This window comes from Gymnogyps californianus, chromosome 9 (assembly GCF_018139145.2).
Source record: "Gymnogyps californianus isolate 813 chromosome 9, ASM1813914v2, whole genome shotgun sequence".
Lineage (NCBI taxonomy): Eukaryota > Metazoa > Chordata > Aves > Accipitriformes > Cathartidae > Gymnogyps > Gymnogyps californianus.
The window spans coordinates 2,351,870-2,370,479 of NC_059479.1; the positions used below are offsets into that span (position 1 = coordinate 2,351,870).

Below are 18,610 nucleotides of genomic sequence, written 5' to 3' on the forward strand. Positions count from 1 at the left end.
GTCCAAGGTACTACGAAATTATAATTATTCTACAGAACGAGGCTATGAGAAATCAATTGCCTAACTCAGAGAAAGAATCCAGATACAAAACCAAGTAAAAATAGCATCGCTAAAACCAAGTTATTTCTTTCATGCTCATAAAAGGTTCTCATGCACAAAAAAAGCTGTTTGTTTTTTTTTTTACAATAAGCAATAGTTCTGTTGTTCTAGCACACCCTGCTGTCTAGCTCTTAATCATGTAACACATTTGATTAATACTTACGCCACAGCAAAGTGATGCTTCACTGTTATCTTCACAGTACTTCATTACATAGAAAAGATACATTTAAGAACATATTTAATATTATTCTAATTGCCGCTAAAATACACAAACTTATAAAATGATTTCTCTGGAATCCACGTGTTTTATCTCTCCCCAACCCCTACACAAAATAAATAAGTAAGTGGATCTTCGGCCAGTCAGAAATAGATGAAAAGCATTTCTTTTGCATTTCAAGATTTTCAGGCTTTAGAACAGAAACCATAGTGTTTACATTAGCTCAACAGGACTGATCTAAAAGGGGTATGATTCTGACTATGAACTGATGCATACATGCTATTCCTGGTTACCATATGTAGAAGGACCAATCAGTCAAAGAAATAATACATTTCTTATAAATATATATGTGTGTATATATATACATATATATGAGAGAGATGATAGGACAGGTGTTTATATTTTAAAGCCCAATACAGAACTAGGAGAGCCTCTGCGCTTTTTTTTCCCCCATCAAAACACAACTGAATCAAGTCCAGAAATGGATTACGGCCGATTCAAAACGTTCCTTAAAAAATTAAAAGTGTGATTTTTGTACGGTACCATAAACTCATGTTAATGCTCTGAGCAATTTAGGATATACTCTCCTCCATCACAAAACTAAACCTCTGCATTTTTTCAAGTCATTTTGCATCTAACTAGAATTTTTGGAAAGCGAGATAAAATAGCTAGTGCTTAATATAGAAAGTCAAAAATTAAATTCCTTCTGCGTCTGAGAATATACATGGGTCACTCTTTGCTGCCTGAGGTTTTCCAGAATTATTGACCAAGCTGTGCACAGAAGAACTGAAGGATATTGGATGAAAGTTTAAAAAAAAAAAAAAAAACCAAACTTGAAAAACTCCACCAAAACTTTCTAGTCTCTCTTTTCGTTTGTTCTCTCTGTGTAATCTAACTCACTCTCTTAACCAAGCTAGAACTGTCAGATTCGTTTAGACAACGGGAGAAAATTGAAGTCCCATATATATTCCGGCCAGACCCTACGAAGTAAGAGGCTGCTCGTCTCCAGCTCAGCCCACGCCAAACTCCTGTTTCTGTTCACCGAGGAGCAAGACGACAAATGTCGTCACATACTGTACTATTACTACCAACATTATTTCTGTTTTCAAGTTAGCATTTTTCAGGATAACAAGAGTACAGTGCAACACGAATTCTCTTCTGGAAGCTTGAGATGCAAGAGTCTGTCTGGAGGATGTGAACAGGAGCTTATCCGTACTGCCAGCCACCAGAGCTCCCTGCAGCTCCCTCATCACCTTCAAGGGGCAAATTAAACCAAACGCAGATTTGCACCGAGCAAGTGGCAGCAGAAATGTGTGGGAGACAGTCGGCCTAATCTGCACAAACAAATCACCATCTGCTGAAAACATTATGCTTCTGAAAACTCTGATAATTACTTAGATTTGTTTTCATTGTGTCAATATAATGAAGATATAGTTACTCTACAACTTCGCGAGCAATTCCATCCCTCTACGCTCCTTCTCGCCTCTTCTTCAACACGTACTGAATAATAGCATCTATTTTCTTTTAAGTTTCCAGTAGTTGTAAATAGAGGTAGCTGAGCTACTATTAAAAATCACTTTATGCTTTGAAGAGGAGGAACCTTTCAAATGTTGAAGTTACCCCTTAGCTGCACAATCTCTATTAATACTATAAAAATATGAGAGGACAAAAAGAAAATAGATGCAAGTAACTTTTGCATTTGGCACCTTTTGTCTAGATATTCATACTTCTCAAGTATTCTCTTTTTAATAAAGTTAATGCACACATAGGACACACCACATCAAAGGTTTGCTACATATTTACAAGGCACCAACCCTTTGTCACTTTTTACATGAATAAAGAACCGATAGAAAGCACATCAGGACCCCCGTAACTGTAGTATAGACATACTTCAGTTCAGCACAATTCATGAACGTTTGGCCTGGGAAGATTAAAATAATCCAGATCCTTCTTACAATATAGAAACTGTAAACATTTTATAGCTGCCTTTAGGATTGGTGTATTGTGCAAAAGTTATAATTATTACTGTGTATAAGGATTTATGGCAGAAACTACATAAAAACTCTGTAAGAAGGTGCTATTTCTATAATACAAAAACAAAACGAGGGAGAGAAGTCATAATCGTGACTCAAAATGTCATGTTCTTATTGAGAAGCTGGAAGCCTCTTGAATGTGATGAACTTGTAGTGTGTGGGGAAGAATTTCTGTAATTTAAGGCCTAATGAATAAGGCTTGTTTTGACCAATGAAGTGTGGCGATCTGAAGTTTTAAAATAAACGCAAACTGACATAATGGAAAAGCACCACTGTGAAACGTGAGTGGAGTCCCCGCACAACTTGCTTGGTTGATTTTCTGGTAAAATCCCTGCAGTAGAAGGCCATTGAAGTTCTTTTAAAATTGTTCCAAAGTTTTTCATCTGTCAATAATTCCATCCCATGAGATGGCTGACCCTGGCTTTTTCTGTCATTTTCCGCACCCTGCCTGACCTGGAAGTACCAAGGTTCAAAGGATCCTCGGTGTGCACAAAATTGTCATTATCAGAATCGTCGTTGTACAAGACAGTTCTCCTGCCCTCGTTCCTTGTTTTGATTCGAGGCGGTCTACTGAATCGCCCTCCAAACACGTTTTCACCAAATTGTCCTCCAAACAGATTTTCAAATTCATCATCTGTAATTCGGGCACGTTTCGCTCTGGTGGCTCCTCGCGAGGCTCCTCGGCCTCCTCGGCCTCTTCTTCCTCCCCTGCCGCCACCTCTTCCTCTGCCACAGCCTCTGCCGCCTCTACCACCTCTTCCCCCTCTACTCCATCTCCCCCACCTCCCCCATCTACCTCTCCTCCCTGTCCCTCTGCCCTGCCAATTCCGTTTCCCACCGGTGATTTTTCTTTTGATTTTTCTTTTGGGTTTTTTGGATTGCACAACTTTGCTGTAGTCATGGTCTCCATCAATATAATCCTGATCTGTTCTAGATGTTGATTCGGAGTCTGAATCAGAGCCACTTCTGCTTTCAGAACTTGAGCTGGATCCCGATTCCCCACTTTCTGATGAAGATAAACCAGATTTTTCCTTTAATTCTCTCTTCTTCTCTTCCTCTTCCTCCGCCTCCTCCAGATGCTCGTCTTCTGATGCACTTATTAACTTCCTCTTGACTCCCGTCCGAGGTTCTCTGCCATCACCATTTGTAAGTGGTCCATCAGGAGAGTGATCTAAGCAAACAGAAAATAACCCTATCGGTTATCATCATCACGCCTGAGGCAAATATAGCATACAAAAAGTGGGATTCGCCTCATCTGCCTTTGAGGAGTGCTCTGGGGATGGTCCAGCTCTGAGCTACTCGCCGTACACGACCTTTGTATGCCGCGGAGACAAAGAGGTGCTCTAAGGGGAAAATTTATCGGTCAAAGTAAACACAGTTCATCTTATCTGGAAGCAAGGACTGCAAACTCTCTTGACTAAGAGTTCAGTGAAGATCCAGTCAATAAAAGGAGCCCGGAGTGACGAGGTTAGACACAAACGTCTAACATTTAGTCAGATGAATCCTACCTAGACTGCCAAGGCAGAAAAAACTCTAAAATCCATTTCAAACCTATATACATTAAAATAGTACTTCTTCCCCATCAAATGCCTGTTCTCAAAAGGCTTAGTCCAGGGAACACTTGTGGCAAGCACAATTTCAAGACAGTAAATAACCCAAGAAAGCTCACTAGGATCGCTGAACACCTTAACTTAAAAATATATAAATATCTTGCTGGCTTGGGACCCAAAATACTACATGTTTTCAGAGTTACGAATCTGACAATGAAGATTAAATATCTTCTTTAACACGGGATACGAAAAGGTCACCTGCAATATACAACACTGCTACAGCACAGTAGTATGGACTTGACAAAGGCTTCAGGGTTTCAGCCAACGCTCATTCAATGCCTACCTCAGTGGAAAGTCTGATTAACATGTCCCAGAGACAAAATACCACAGTTTTCAAACGGTGTTTCCCTTCTAATCACAACCACTTAGTCTTGATTATGATAAAAATATTTAAATTTTTTTAAACTTTTTTTCATCTTTGGTTTCAACTTGGTCAATAAGAGGACAAGGTTTTGGGGTGGGGATTCTTTTGGTTTCCTTTGATTTTTGTAACTCCTGAAGGAATTGTAATCCTCAAGCAGTTTAAGAGCAATCAAGCTTTTCGATCTGGAGAAATTTTAAAGGACCTCACTGAAGTGCATGTGGCATCATGTACATGCCACACTTCAGACAAGAGACCACAGAACTGTAAGAAGTAAGGTAAATTCAATTCTTTAGTATGGTTTGGGAATATAGTGTAATGCTAGACTGAGGCAAGAATATCATAAGCATCAGACGGAAGCAACATCTTTCATTTCTAGTGAAACCAGTCATTCAAAGACCAGAATATTTGTTATTTCTCACCTAGTTTCACTGGTGTAGATTTACTCCTGATTGGTCTGCTTTTCCCTGGATCAATGGTATTTCCACTTCGGTTCTGTGCATTTGAGCCTGAGGAAGATGGCTGACCTTCCATCTCTTCACCAGTGGCTGAACCCAGAGGTTCTTCTGCTGTATCTGAAACTTTAGACAGAACACCACTAACGTGACAGAGTAATTTTTATCCTCTATTTATATAGGGTTGTAACGCCAGGCATTCTGGGCAGGTTTTGTATCACCTGAGTTAACAGCCCAAGTGAGGAGGTTAATCTCGCCAAGCTGCCTCTGCAGTCATGAAGAGACAGATTCCTCCGGGGTGTAATCCAAAGTAAGCTTAATGTATTCATAATCGCTGTATGAGAGAAGCTCGTATACGGGAAGTCCAGGCTCTTGTCACTAGATTAATTCTTACCAAGGACAGACCCAGGTTCCCTATTCTCTGACCCTTACCAATAACTTACCAACAGCTGGAGGGCCAAGTTCAGCTAACATAATCTACAGACAACATATTTCCATGACCTTGCTACTTGCTCTTTCAACAGGTGGGTTTTGCATGTGTCTCATGAATATGAGCTTTAATCTGCACATACAAGTTGCTGCAAGAGAAAGGATGCATTTTAGAAAACTTCTCCTCACCATGAGATGAAACTGAAGAACTAGTCCTAGTCAAAGGCAGTGAGGTATTCTGGTTGGGTTTAGGTTGAATCTTCATTTGCTTCTGTTTCCCTTTTGGGCTGAAGACGTAAAATATCCCAAAGAGATAAAACGGTTAGTACCAAAAGACTCAAACACAAAACCAATTTCCCCTGCAAAGTGCCTTGTTTTTTGCAGCAAATGCATAACACAAGTGATCTCTTTTTCCCAGTGCTTGCACAAGTGTAGTAACCCTAAAAATAGTTACAATATCATTCTGTTTGCTAAAAGCATATGAGTTTGCAAGAACAAAATTTTATCTCAGCTTTTAAAACAAATACTCAGTTTACTTAGATATCTGTATCATACAGAAGTCAGAAAAGTGTTAGACAACACCTTTTTCAACAGTTACTAAACAAAGGCAAAAGAAACTTGTCTTCAATTTCCTCCAGAGGGAATACTTCTAATCATATAGTCTTTCACTTACCAGAATTATGCACAAACTACAAATTGAGCATGGAATTTGAGCTCATGATTTTATCACCCAAAAGAGCAATGGCATCAGGAAACGAGCAATACTGCTACTGACTGCTTATTCATGAAGGCACGTCTACTACTGTCATCTCAAACGACACTGATAGCAAGTCTCACTATCATTACGTTACCTAGATGCTCTGCTAGTTGAGGGTGAACTGCTACTGCTTCTTAGCCGTTTTCGGTACCGTGGCCTTTTCCTCTTCTGACATTGCATTGCTGACTTGTACTCAGAGATTATATTTTTCATATGATTTTCAAATAAGGCAGATAGTCGAAGTGTCATGCTGTAAATCTGGAGTGAGAAAGCATGGGCATACTTATTAGAAGTTGAATAACTAGAAGATCAGCAAAAAAAAAAAAAAGAAAAAAAAAAAATCACAAAGATGCCCAGCCTTTGCAGCACAAAAGAAAAATTCATGGTGACATTCAACTATGAGGTTCTTTACACATAATTTCTTTCCATGGTAAATGTGTATTCTCGCAACAGAAAGTGTTTCATAAAAGGATTTAATTACTTACAGTACAAAATATTTACAGAGCTAAAGGAAAATGGATATCTAGATTACTGAAATATAGCCTCCTTTTTTAATGTCCGTAAAGCATGGAAGCACGCCATAAGATAACTTGAAGTACCAAGGGAAAAACAATTGAACCTCGCTGCCCCCTCACCTTTGCTGTTTGCTTTAATTCCCTAGTGAGGAGTCCTTACACCACCCCTGCAGAGCTGCACACAGAAGCCAACTAAAATATCCTCATTCCTAATTTCTGTAAGCCAGATGTCAAAATCCTTAAACCATTTTCCTGTCCTCTTTCTAGGCCTTCCCTCTGTGTAGCCTCATCCACAAATTCCCTCATGGCTATTTCTCCATATTTCAGACTGTATTTACTTCTGTTCAAGATTTTACCTTGGATGTGTTTGAGTTATGACAAACTAATAGTTCAAACTCAGCATAAATAAAACAAAGTTCTTGATTCCTTCCTCATACCCATACCCTTCTGCTGCATCCAGTTTTCTGAAAATTGTGTAAACACCATCAAGAAGATGTTATCGTCATCTTATACTCAGACCTCTTCCCATTTCTTGCAGTCTGTCTGAATATAAAATCTCTTTGATACAGAGTTTTCTTTACATTCATATAACTTAATTTTTGCCCAGACCCTTATATTTTAGCAATGGCTCTTTCTTTAGCTCTGGTATGTAGTACCCTGCCTTTCTTGCCTCCATTCAGGATGCTGTTGCAAAGATGGTAAAATGGGCTAGAAAACCTCAGGATGTCGGCACACGTTTGGCAGCAGACGATCCTGCAGTGGCAGAAGGCCCAGCTGTGTGCCCCAGCCCTCCAGCAAAGATCACCTCACTGAGGCACTTCACAGTATTTAAGCAAATGGATATTGATGGGCCACTCTATTAAAGTAATTTGGGAGTTGACTCACAAGCTGTTCAGTTATTAATACACAGGGAAGTTCCCAGGCAGCGTGCAGCAGTAAATAACTCACCAAGATTACTCTAATGTCAAGCACACATAAAACACCCTCAAATCACTTGTCTTCTTGCAATCCTCTACTGATTTCCCTTCTATTAAAGCGAGCAAAAGTTACCGGTCTTTATCTTCAGAGCTTACCCGCAGCTCACCTTTCAGCCCTTATTCAACACCGACAGTTCAATCTACCTTCAGCGATGGCAACTTTGTGCTTTCTCTCATGCTCCCTAACACTCGGCTGGAGTTGCCCTCTCCCACAGCATCATCCTACTTCAAGCTTACTCTCATCGTCCTGCTTACACAAAACACAGTAATTGTTATTCCACTGATGAGCTAAGACTATTACTCCTCAAGTGACGAGTAAGGTCGCACAACCTCCTGCTTCCTCCCATCCAGCGCCGTTTACACGTGCACTGAAAGCTCCTTGCAGCACACTCTGCTCCTTCTCCTGCTTGACAGCGCCTAGCATAATAAAATCTTGTGTCACACCATGTTAGGTGCCACATGAAAATTTTACAGTAATATTAAATTCTATGTATTATTGTGCTTTAAGTAACAGTATCTCAGACTAGTCCCAAATGGCATGCATTTCTTAACCATTTATAGCTGCTCCTGTTTCTACACAAGAAATATTAGGCAACTTTGTGACCAGCACTCTTATCTATGCTAAATGACATGTTTCAGAGATGTGATTTTGTCACAACTTAAGCAACTTATTGAATATGCAGCTTTTCCTTATAATAATAAGGACATTACAATTTAATGTCTAGAAACACGGTCAAAATTCTGTCTACTTTTATATTATGAAGACATCACCCACTCAAATTCTATTTTGCATCAACAGTGGTAAAAACTGCATCTGTGTCCTCCTGCCAACTTGTGATTTTTTTGAGCATAAACAATATATCATTAAAACATATGAAAATTGTAGAATCGTTTGATCACTTAGCAGCTTAGGAAAAGCTGACAGGCAATGTACTGCACAGGAACACATACCAAACATAGCCATGTTTACATGATCAGTCATGCACTAAGTAGTCATTTTACCTAGCTCATCTAAAAATATCTATATTCTAACATTTTGATCTCTCCCTTCCCTCTTGCCATATCCTGTTTAGGGCTCAAATCCAATACTTTTTTTTCTGCCTAAGTAGATTCCTATTCCTGCACACAGAAAAAAGCAAGATTAGCACCTGAGAAACACAGGCAACACTGTGTGAAAGTCTTGCCAAGTATACTAAGTAAACTAGAAAAAAATTAAGTATCATAATGCTCTCAGCTCCTCTGGTAGTAGAAATATTGCATAATACTTGCATTAACAGTAGATTTAAAAAAGATTTTTTTTTTTATATATATATATATACACACACACACACACGTGCAGTTATCAAGCTGATAGCCTTGTTTCCAGGAATAAATTATTGAAAAAATAACAGCAACTGGTGATCAGGTTTCTGCTACAAATATTCAAAGAAATAGTTGCAACAGTAACCATACAGTTTCTCAGAACTTTAAGTTCAGAAAGTTCAGGCGAAAATGAAATTCAGAAGTGATCTGCGTGAGCAGAACAAAGCAAATTTATAACGACAGGTCACAGAATTGACATACACTACTTATTTCACAATGCAGTGCTTTGCTCTTCAGATACAGACCTTATTTCATGCACTGTAGTCATGTAGGACCAGGGTCTTTGTAAAGAAGGCATTAAAATTCATTACTTACTCGAGACTTTTTATTAGGAGTGTAAGCTTTAGAGTTGCAGAATATTAAACGAATATCTTTGTAGAATTCCAAGGGACTAGTGTAGTTTCCTGCTTCCAAGGTTTCTTTCACAGTGCTGAAGTCCATAGGAGTGTCTACAATATCTCGATAATCCTATAAGAATACACAAGAAAATAATAAAGGCGGTCAAATCCTACAGCAATAAAAACACCTAAGTGTTCATCCACAACAGTGGTTCTCAAGTAATTATTTCTACTTGAGAGTTACTGCAGATAATTCTCTGAAAACATCAGTGCACAGAACACGGTGTGTTCCAGCTCATAAAGGGAGAGGTTAGAAACATGCCCAGCATGGATGTTTTGCCAAAGGATGAACAATAGGCTTTTTTAATTTTGAATATGGAAGTTGTACTTACAGGATAGGAGAAGAGATCAACTGGCTGTCTAAAAGGCTCAGAGTCCTCTCTTTCATAAATCAGGTTTAACAACTGCTTGCATTGCTCTTTCCAAGCATCGGGACTTGCTTTCATGGGCTGTCTTTTTATTCGTCGTCTTACCTGCAGGGAAACAGATGTATTTCATAATTTTTCAGAATATTCAAATTTTTCACTTTAAGTTCCTATTAATTTACCAGCGTTCTGATTCAAAGCAAATTTCCACAATTAAAACCAGAATTGCAGTAAGATTAAAGCATAGCTGATGGCACAACAATATGCAGTATGCAAATTGCAGAAATACGCCTTTTCTGGCAATACATAAACACTCAAACCCATGAGAGGTATGCAATATTTCAGATCCAGCCTTGTTATTTTTAACAGCTTTCATCCAAATTTGAATGAAAATTAAATCTGTTCTAAGAATCTTTCAAACCAAATGAAATTAAAAAAAAAAAGATTCTTCAGCAATTAAGTAAATTTTCCTGCACAATAACTTCCTTAGTCTGCCAACACTTACATACACATGCAACTGAATTCACACAGTTAGTCCTACAGACTATCGGCTGTGACAAATTTAAACCATTCCAGACCTAAATGAGTGTTTCAGTACCTGGTCTATCTCCCTTCGCAAGCTAGACCAAGCCGAAATGTTTACTCACTCGTCTTTTTCCAGAGGAAGTTCCCGGAGCGTCTGAATCTACATCTACTTCTGCCACCTAAAGGCAAAGGTAACGATTACACACACGCGTGCTGGTACGCGCCCTCGGCGATGGCAAAAACCCAGGCACCCAACAACAACAAACACGATTTTAAACTACTGAAATGCAATGAATGGTTCGAGCAAAACAGAAACGAGTTTCAAACTAGAACTGACATAACTTAAAAAAACCAAATTAGGTGGATAAGCTGTTTCATCTCTTTTCCAAGTTTGCTTCCATAAAAATTATATATGAACATGTGAGAAATATGAATGCCTTATTTTCAGTCCTTAAGACTCAGCTAAGTCCCAGTCCTGCAGAGCTGTATTCCCCTGCCTAAATGTTCATGCTCTGAGCAGCTGTACTGAGTTGATTCAGGTTTCATGTAGTGCCTTACTTACATCAAGCGTATGTGATATTCTTTTCAGAATCTGGATTTGGAAATTACAACAAAAACTCCTTTGTACACAGCTTTCTACCAGTAATTAAAAATAAATTATTTTGAGAGGACAGGAAAGTTCCTACAAAGAATCTGAAAGTAATTTCTTTCTTACTTTAAAACATGTTATAAACCAAAACATATTATAAACCAGCTCTTTGAAAGGCTGGAGAGAAAGGAAGGCAATATAGTAGCAATTTTGGACACTTCTGATCACTGCTTGACATGGAACAGATGAGATTCACAACTGACACAAGAAGGTTGAGTTCGGAAAGGAAGGTCTGCTATTTAAGTCATGGAAATCTCTCATTTTCTTCAAAATAATCTTTTAATAGTCTGTGAAAATAGATGCCGTTATTATATCTTCAGTTTTACAGAAGTAATTAAATTATTACATTGTAGTACAGATTTTAAGTTTCAATACAAATCCAAGACAATAGCGCCAGCCATAAGCATATAGGCGTTCAAGCAGCATCAGGTTTAACTTAAATATTTCAAAACTGCAACAATGGAGTATGTCGTGGGGAAGGGAGGAGGGAAGAAACCTCCTAACTACATCTTATACTAGCTCATGTATTAGAAAGCAACACCGAAAAAGTAAAACAAACCCAAGTGACTTAGGTTATAACAGGTCACTTCTTTGCAACAGAAACTACAGCACATTTCAAAATGTTTACAAACTGCATTTAAGGGGAGAAGGTGTAAGGAGAGAGAAAAAGTTAAAGGAAGTGATATCTAACCCGGTTTCTACCTGTCATTTCACTCCACGTACAACTGATGGGAAATGACACAGAATTACATAAGAAAACCAGCTCTGCTGCCTCACTGACAACAGGAGAGCTGTTGTCCTTCTGGTTTGGCAGACTGAGTAACAGCTCCAGTTCAGATTTCCCCTACTTGACTAATACTTCCTCACACAACAAAACATCATGTACTGAGAGAAGATTAAAAATAGGCAGTTCCAAGAATCATTTTTACTTACTTAAGGGAGCTTATTGCCCCAGGCGAGCAACACAAATGGCGTAAGTAGGCTTATCTCAAAAACTCAGTGCAACTACCCATAAAATAAAAACTCAACAAAAATCTTTGCTCAAATTTCTTCCAAGTGCTGAATTTAAAAAGGCAAGAAGTTCTGATGATCAGACTTAATGGTCTTACCTCCTCTTCTTCTTCAGTACTGCTTAGGTCTTCTGCTTTCACCTTGTTATATATTTCTAATATATCAGTACAACTCTGATCCCTGCAGGACAATAACAAAAGCCAAAATACATAATCAAATATCTCAGAAACTCAAGTTGTCAGGTCTATAAAGTAAAAAACATGCCTACCCAATGAAGCGAAGTAAGACATCTGTTACAATTTTGGCTGCTTTGACTATAGGACTGTCTGGCTCGTTGAAAGTCCTGGCATTATGTTCAATATATCGTACCTCCCACATCAGTGCAGAGATTCTCCTAAAAACAAAAAAATGGAAAGGGATGGAGAGGAAGGTGTACATTATTTTCCTTCTGAGTTCAGTAGGATTCCTCAGCAAAAAAGGAATCAGGTAATTCAGATCCAGGAGAAACAGGTTGCTAGAGACCAAGGTAAATGGTTTCTGTCCACATACTGCTGACTGCCCCAATGTGCCAGGCTGCAACAGCTTTGTGGAAAAGAGATGTCCCTCCTCAAATCAGCAATGAATGGAATGGAAAGAGGAAACAAACCGACTGAAGAAGACTGCTGCCTGCTCCCACTTAGAGAAAGCCTTAGAGATAAAGTGGTCCTCAGAGGGAAAAAAAAAAGAGCAGGACATTATTTATCCCCAAGTTAACTGGAAAAACTGACATTTCTAGTTTACAGCACTATTTAGCCCACTTCTGGCAACTGCAATACAACCAAAGCATCTGGTTCAAAGGCAGTAGAGATACAGATGAAGCAAATACGCTCTGCCTACAATGCATCCAGAGAGTAAGGCTCAGTATGTTAAACAAAAAAGACACTCCAGATCCAGATATACCAGCTTTTGCCTTAACAATGTGGCCAAAAGAAATTATTATTCAGGAAGACACATTTTGCCCAAGGCCAAATAGAATCTAATCTTCTGCTGTTGGCTCATCAAAGAAATATATTGCTGAAGTGGCATTACATAGTAATCAGCTAAACATATTGTCCTCGATGGGGCTATAGTAAATGCAGATTACAAACAAATAAAAATCCAACTGACCTATAAAACCTGTTTTCAAGTCTCCTCCTGATCGTGGTGAGGTCAGTTGGATAAGCAACAACAGTGCAATACATGGGATAGGCACTAAGGTCCACCGGAACAGCAAAGGGATTAGAAATGTCTGAAAGACAAAAGATCAAAATACCAGAAGGGAAGTTACAAGATAACTAGATTCCTTATAATGGTTTCTGGGTTTTCGTTCTAAGAATTCAGCAAAAGCAACGCAGATCTACAGCTGGATATGTCATTACCCAAAGAGTAGGATTCTTCCTCTTGTACCATCTGTTAACTACTCTTGAAAAAGCACTTTTTGTTTAAGTATTGCACCTGAGATTTGCATGCCAGCAGCCAACTGTATTGCTAAGAAGCAACATGGCATATGCACTTACAACAGGAATACTACAAGCAGCAACATAAACTAAGAATACAGACATGTCCTGTGTATAAATATAGGATAGAATTTAAATCATAGCGTGCTATTAAGCAGCTACAAACTAGTTACAAGGTATTTGTTGGTGAGGATGTTTGGTGAGGATTTGTTGGTTGTTTTTTGAGGGGTTTAATTCAGTGTTTTGCTCGTTCATATTTAGATATGGCCCACTGAGAATCCCCATTAACTTGAAAGGAAGCAGGTCAAGCTCCAGAAAAAAGGGAGCGTAACTGAAAAGGACACCATATGAAATTCAAAAGGCTTTTTTCAATGATTTAGCTGAGCACATTTCAAATACTCCACACCAACTCCCAACACTCCATCCTATCTACTCTTCAGTCATGTGCCACCACATTGATATTCTTAATCCTTCCACCTTTTCTCTCCAAACATACCAAGGGAAAGAAGTTGCTCAATCCCCCGGATTACTCGTTCACATTCTTCATCTCTGGAATGGGCCCCCCATTCTCCTTCCTGGGGTTTGTAGAGAAGAGCTGTCAGCTCATCTGGAGTCACAGGAACTCCAGCACCAACCTCCTCCGGATAAGCAGCTGAATATGAAGAATTCAACAGCAGTAAGTACTAGCAGTGGCAAAAACCTATTTGTATACGGACACGAATTCAACACACACTTACTTCCTTCTGGAATTGGTTCCATGTCCCATGGACTCATCCTCTCTCTTTCATTATTGTCCCAGCTATTAAAAAAAAAAATACATCCACATGCATAAGTTAGAGCTGAAGATAATGATATATGTTTTCTCTACCAGACTTAAAATAAAAAGGTCATGCCTATTAGAAACAAGACATGTCACTAGCTACTTTCCAACTCCTTATTTTTCTCTTGTATCTCCTATATATTCACTGCACTGCTGTTTACACTAAAAGCGTTGTTTTATGAATAAGTTCATAATTAAATAAATTTAAAAAGTGGCTGATTATGTATTTAAATGGAAAAAAGGATCCTGTTTCTTGGGGTACACATTTAAGTTGCATATGAACGTCTAGGAGACCCAGAGCATGTAAACATACATTACAGCTATGTAAATACTTACTGAACACAGTAGCACTGGAAGGAACTATCGGGATATTCTGCCTGGAAAGGCTGCTGACTCTCCACAGTTCCAAACCACCAAGCGTCATCTATTATACTGCGAAATCTATCCCCTATAAGGAAGAAGATTGCATTCAGCAAAAGAACAACATAAATAATTGTTAAATACTTCTTTTTAGAGAATCAACTTCATCTTTCATAAATGCACTACTTCAGTTCTTACATTTTGCCCTACAGGAATCAAGCCCTTTCCCTAAAGGGAGGACTTTCACGTATCTAGTACTTAGTCACAGCTGCCTCTGTGCCTCAAATCACAATATAACAGTAGATTCTTCTGCTATCACAGGCCTTGTAACAGTTTCTCTCATTTCTCTTTTTTTCTGCTACAGGAATTGCAGCAAACGTCAAATAAAGTTTCCAATGATCGCTATAGTATCATGTGTGGTATAGTCCTTTACATCACACAGTAGAGACGCCATATCCTGTTAAACAGCTGCAGAAATGTTGCAAAACATATGGAAGCGGAAAAAAAGTAGTCACCTATTTGCCAGTTCCTTTCTTTGGCTTCATTATAAAACTGATGCAGCACAAGGAAGTCAATAACATCTGGCATATCATGGTACCTTCATGAAATAGACAAAACAAATTGCTTCTATTAACCCATGAACATAGTTCCACATGTACAATTACAGACAGTCTCCAAACACAAAATTTCATGCATTTTGTTCTCATTGTTTGACTTAATAACTAATTAATGCCATCATCATGCCTTGCAAGAGAAAAAAGAAAGGAGGGGGGAAGCTTCTAAACTGCAGGAAAGTCTCTTGAAGAATGCCATCAGCATTTCAGTTACTTACTTTATGGAAAATGATTCTCCTGTCATTTTGCCTGTGATTGGATCTAGGAATGCAAGCTTCAAGCAGCAGAGCGTAGGAGGCCCAACTTCATATTTAATTCCTACAGTCTTCACAAATTCTTGTTCCTATTTATCAATAAGCATGGAACAGTATTATTTTAACTTGCTAACAACAAAAACATCCATGTTAAAGTACCAAACATATTAATAAAAAACAAATATATTTCCACTCTACAGCCCAGGTAATTTCACCCATAAAAGTTTTCATTTCCAAATACTAAAAATCAATCACAGTCACTTTAAAAAGAAAAATGAAAAAGATATAAGACGCTCATTCCCTTGGTAGATTTGTGCACAGGATACCCAACAAATTATTTCACTTTTGTAATAAGGTTCTGTCCTGGTTTTGGTGGGGATAGAGTTAATTTTCTTCTTAGTAGCTGGTACAGTGCTGGGTTTTGGATTTAGTGTGAGAATAATGTTGATAACACTCTGATGTTTTAGTTGTTGCTAAGTAGTGCTTATCCTAAGTTCAGGATTTTCAGTTTCCCATGCTGTGCCAGCAAGCAGGTGTGCAAGGAGCTGGGAGGGAGCATGGCCGGGGCAGCTGACCCGACCTAGCCAAAGGGGTATTCCATACCATGGAACGTCATGCCCAGTATATAAACGGGGGGAGTTGGCTGGGAGGGGTGGATCGCTGCTCCGGCATCAGTCAGCGGGTGGTGAGCAATGGCATTGTGCATCACTGTTTGGGGTTTTTTTTTTTCCGTTTTTCTTTTTCCCCCCTTCTTTTTTTGTTATATTCCTTTTCATTACAATTATTATTATTACTATTATATTTCATTATTCTTATTATTGTTAGTATTATATTTTACTTTCGTCATTAAACCGTTCTTATCTCAACCCACGAGTTTTACCTTTTTTCCCCAATTCTCCTCCCCATCCCACTGGGAGCAGGGGGAGTGAGGGAGCGGCTGCGTGGTGCTTAGCTGCTGGCTGGGGTTAAACCACGACAAGTTCTAAGGAACATACCCGCTCTGGTTTTAACCACACTGACAGCACCAAAGGTTATACCTGACCAAACCCACGGCCTCTCACCCTTGCACAACAACATACAGGGGAAATAAAAGGAAATTCTTCCTCTTAAAGCGGAAATTCAACAATAGCCTTTATGTTCACGTCCTGTCAAACATCAGCTGGTGGTAAGACCTCTATCCTAAGTGAAATGCTATTTCCTTTTCCTTATAAACTGATGATGCCTTTGAAGATTACAGCTGGAATCCCTGAATACCTAGGACTAGTAACTGGATATTTTTCCAGTAAAGCAATTATTTTCATTAATAGAACCACCGGCATACACATATATGAATATTAGCACATACACGTGCTCTTCTCTTGATATGAAATCTGAGTAAAGTAGAAAAAATATATGGCAACACTGTGGATTAAGTATTAAGGGACTCAGTGGTTCAAAGCAAAAGGATAAGAAAAATCAACATAACTATGTAAACCTAGTATCTACCCAAGCAATCCATAATACTTTTATTTTGTAAAAATATGTTGTAAGATATTGTCTTGCCCTTCCAAGAATTCAAGAACATACACAATTATATGCTTAGCTAGATCCACTGTTTAACAGAGCTTGTGCATACATTTAGGTCTTTACACCACGATGTCTTACTTCTTACCATAGCATTAAAAACAATACAATACATAGAACCTAGATGTTCAGGTCATTGTAGAGTGTTGATAGAACTATAAACAGCTTTTGAGTGGTGGGTTCTGAATGAATTAGTGTATAAGAAAAAAAAAAAAAAACAAAGTCGTAGAATAATTTAGGTTGAAAGTGACCCCTGAGAATCATCAAGTCCAAAATCCTGCTTACGGCAGGGCTAACGTCTAAGTTAGGTCAAGCCACTCAGAGCTTGTGCTATTGAGCTTTGAGAAGTCTTCAAGGATGGAGATTCCATGCTCTCTCTAGGCAACCTGTTCCAGTGTTTAACTACTCTCATTCTGACTTTTTTTTTTTTATTTAATATTGTACATTTTTTTAATCTATCAGGCAAGAATACCACACTAGATAAATCTTCACATTCTTTAACGTCCTTCTGGCTTCCTATTATCAAGAACTGAACAGATGTAAAGGCTTTGTGTTAATGAAAACACTAATTTTAAGATTTACAATTTTAATTTTGATATTAACATTTTAAAGTAATGCTTTCTTCATATTTTTCATACTGGTTTTTAATGTCAATTTAACATTACAGAGACATTCAGCTCTTTGAAGTATTTGTGTAACTTACCCTGAGTTCCATTTTGTTCCACGGTTGTTTTTGCATGTTAATACTGTAAATTTTTGCTTTCCTTACTGCCCGCACATAAGCTTCATGGCCTTGCCTAAAGTATATGATCTTAAAATAAAATTAAAAAAAAATAAATTATTTTACTGGTAGTTCTCTTCCTGTTTATTCTAAAATTTCTATGAACACATCAGGCATCATCCCTTTCAGAACATACTGCACACTTCTTTATTTCATTATAAAGCACTCTTCTCCTCAAAAATACTTCTATCAGTCCCCAAAGTGGCACCTGCTATGTGCTTTCAACCTTGGGATCATTAAGAAGCGTGCAGGTTTGTCTGAAGATGCACAATCAATTCTCCCTGCTACTCACAAGTTACATGTGCACAAAAAGAGACATAGGACTGCCACCTGTAAACAACTGATTGCCTGAGAATAAAAAAAAAAAAGTTATCAAAACTCAGCCTATCTTGAGCACTGAAAATATTGCTAGATGTAATAGTCCTGACCAAAACAAGCTCATCAGCCTAGGTGGGAATTTCAGAATTGCTACACTCATTACCTCATCTCCCATTTGTGGGACAAAAGGTGAGCGGCGGGGTATAGTATCCAAGATCCACTGCGGGGCAAGCCATTCCTCACTGGGTTCACCTTCCATCGAAAGCAGTCCACTTGGTTTCTTAAATATATTACATTAAACTTAGAATGCAAGCTGTAATTACCATGACAGAACATACGAAAAACTGATCATACAGCACTTAACTGAAGATAACTAGATATAAGGGCAAAGCAAATGCTGGAATGTCAACCTTCCAAAAACCTCAACTAAATAGTAGGGAATAAGACATGTTCATTATAAATATAATAGAAGATTAAAATGTTCATAAATAAAGAGATTATATTTCTTTAGAAACATTCTAAACGTCGTCTTTAAAAAATACTAGGAAAAAGAAATCTGACAATGCAGATACAATACAGACGCATTATAATTTTACAACAAAACCACCTTGGAGTAAATCTAACTGCAGTGAAGAGCATAAATCTGGGAGAAAACATGCCAC

General features: G+C 38.3%; 1 protein-coding gene across 1 annotated transcript in view; it reads right to left on the reverse strand.

The window, feature by feature from the left end:
- Positions 1–256: 256 nt before the first annotated feature.
- The window catches only part of BRWD3 (bromodomain and WD repeat domain containing 3), a 59,870-nt gene continuing 41,516 nt past the window's right edge, over positions 257–18,610 (reverse strand). The window contains exons 24-40 of the mRNA XM_050901499.1: positions 18,112–18,228; positions 17,553–17,660; positions 15,251–15,375; positions 14,934–15,016; positions 14,395–14,506; positions 13,976–14,037; positions 13,735–13,890; positions 12,910–13,030; positions 12,032–12,157; positions 11,862–11,943; positions 10,226–10,282; positions 9,546–9,686; positions 9,131–9,283; positions 6,056–6,219; positions 5,394–5,491; positions 4,743–4,901; positions 257–3,520 (exon numbers count right to left, since the gene is read on the reverse strand). Coding sequence (XP_050757456.1) covers positions 2,736–3,520; positions 4,743–4,901; positions 5,394–5,491; positions 6,056–6,219; positions 9,131–9,283; positions 9,546–9,686; positions 10,226–10,282; positions 11,862–11,943; positions 12,032–12,157; positions 12,910–13,030; positions 13,735–13,890; positions 13,976–14,037; positions 14,395–14,506; positions 14,934–15,016; positions 15,251–15,375; positions 17,553–17,660; positions 18,112–18,228 — 2,649 coding nt within the window. The 3' untranslated portion in view covers positions 257–2,735. The remainder of the gene's footprint in view (positions 3,521–4,742; positions 4,902–5,393; positions 5,492–6,055; positions 6,220–9,130; positions 9,284–9,545; positions 9,687–10,225; positions 10,283–11,861; positions 11,944–12,031; positions 12,158–12,909; positions 13,031–13,734; positions 13,891–13,975; positions 14,038–14,394; positions 14,507–14,933; positions 15,017–15,250; positions 15,376–17,552; positions 17,661–18,111; positions 18,229–18,610) is intronic.